Here is a 2,191-nt window from a genome sequence, read left to right as displayed (position 1 = left end):
TCATTATGCTGCTTCCCATGGTAATTTTGAATACTTTTTCGAGTACTATGCGCATTAGTATTGCTTAGCAGCAAGCATTGAATATGCTTTGGCCAATAGACAAGCATATCGCAATGCAACTGCCGCGCACACAACTACCGTGCAAACAAATCATATATCGTCCTAGGGGTTTCATTCAAGGCTTGAGAAATGTGAATATTTGTGAATATTGTGGATATTTTTCTCATTGAATCATCGTCAAAATTTCGATTATATGTGAATGTTGTGAATTTTGTGAATATTTTGAATAAAATTTCCAAGATGGCGACGAATTCAAGATGGCGGCTGATGAGAACGCCTGAACTGTCAAATAAGAAAGACTGAATATCTGTGAATATGAGTGGATATTCTGAATTTAGCTCAAAACACACCGGAATTCATGAATTTTTGAATGATAAATTCCCCTAGATATCGTCGCATATACAGCCATCGCAACCAACTCACACACAAAACCGACTAGCATACACGGGCGTCAGAGTTGTGTGTGATCTCTACTCATGGATTATTTTAGTGGGCAGCTCTGAATTCATATTTGGACCAGTTGCTCAATTTGGATTTTAGGATATATGGAGTTACAAAATTAAAGACAGTTGCTAAAAAATTACAACACATGCACATTCCCTTTGCTCACAATATTAAGGAACGCTTTTCCATGCATTCTGACGCAAATGCTGACAAAATTTGACCCTCTGGAAGTTTTTTTGGACCAATTTTGGATATTTTCACTTAATTTTCCGAAGTGAGGACCTTTTTTTGCTCTTCAAAAATTTTCCGAGAGCAAATTTACACTAGAAAGAATTGAATTTTCAAAAAAAGTTCTGAAAATTTCTTAAAATAATCGATGTGTCTACTACACTTCGTCAGTGCAGCCTTGACTTTTTTTTCACTAAATGGAAAATCGGTTTAATTTTTTCATCGATCTGGGTTATTTTTCAGGTCAAAAGAGTGTCGCTGAACTTCTCACCAGTAAAGGAGCCAATGTTGATATCAAAAATGTTCAGAATCAGACACCTCTTCATCATGCTGCTTCCCATGGTAATTTTGAATACTTTTTTCGAGTACTATGCGCATTAGTATTGCTTAGCAGCAAGCATTGAATATGCTTCGGCCAATGGATAAGCATATCGCGATGCAATTGCCGCCCACACAACTATCGTGCAAATAAACGTCGCATATACAGCCATCGCAACCAACTCACACACAAAACCGGCTAGTATACACGGGTGTCAGAGTTGTGTGTGATGAGCTTTGACTTTTTTTTCACTAAATGGGAAATTGGTTTAATTTTTTCAACGATCTGAATTATTTTCCAGGTCACAAGAGCGTCACTGAAGTTCTCATCCGTAAAGCAAACGATCTTAATATCAAAAATAATTTTAATGACACACCTCTTCATTTGGCAGCAATGAGGGGTAAGGTTGACTAAATAAGTTATCCCGCCGATCTCTTTCATTGATCCGTATTATTTTAGGTCACGGAGGTGTCGCTGATGTGCTTCTCAAGAATGGAGCTAACGCTGATATTGGAAGTGATTTGAATTCCACAGCTCTTCATTTAGCTGCATTAGGTGGTAATGTTGAATGCTTGTTCTTATTAAAGAAACGATTGATTTGATCTCTTTCATCGATCTGATTTTTTTTCCAGGTCACAAAAATGTCGCCGAGGTTCTCCTCAACAAAGGCGCCAATATGGATATCATGAATAATTTGAATCATACACCTCTTCATTACGCTGCTAGAAATGGTAATGTTGAATAAGTATTTTCACAAAATAAAGAATCGGTTTGATCTTTTTCATCGATCTAAATTATTTCTAAGGTCACAAGAATGTTGCTGAACTTCTCATCAAAAAAGGAGCCAAAGTTGATATTAGAAATCATGAGAATCTAACACCTCTTCAGTTAGCTGTTGACCATGGTACTGCTGACTAAATAAAATACCGCTTTGATCTTTTTCATTGATCTGTATTATTTTTCAGGTCACAATAATGTCGCCAAACTTTTTATCGGTAAAAGAAACCGAATTAATATTGAAGAACAATTGGAATAGATTCAATATGCTGCCAACAATAGTAATGTTGAATATTTTACTTTTCCGTACACTTTTTTAAGGGAATTGAAATGGAAAGATTTTTTCAATCTACGATTAAATTT

At 36.0% G+C, this 2,191-nt stretch overlaps 1 protein-coding gene across 1 annotated transcript; it reads left to right on the top strand.

The window, feature by feature from the left end:
• Positions 1-991: 991 nt before the first annotated feature.
• LOC129570921 (GA-binding protein subunit beta-1-like) lies at positions 992-2,101 on the top strand. Its single transcript, XM_055450645.1, has 6 exons — positions 992-1,074; positions 1,353-1,451; positions 1,511-1,609; positions 1,684-1,782; positions 1,857-1,955; positions 2,017-2,101. The coding sequence occupies exons 2-6, from the start codon at positions 1,445-1,447 to the stop codon at positions 2,085-2,087; spliced, it is 375 nt and encodes a 124-aa protein (XP_055306620.1). The 5' UTR covers positions 992-1,074; positions 1,353-1,444; the 3' UTR covers positions 2,088-2,101.
• The last annotated feature ends 90 nt before the right edge of the window (positions 2,102-2,191 follow it).

The sequence above is a fragment of the Sitodiplosis mosellana genome, unplaced genomic scaffold (assembly GCF_009176505.1).
Source record: "Sitodiplosis mosellana isolate CC-2019 unplaced genomic scaffold, AAFC_SMos_1.0 Smas_scaffold_660, whole genome shotgun sequence".
Lineage (NCBI taxonomy): Eukaryota > Metazoa > Arthropoda > Insecta > Diptera > Cecidomyiidae > Sitodiplosis > Sitodiplosis mosellana.
This window is presented reverse-complemented; position numbering and strand designations above follow the sequence as displayed.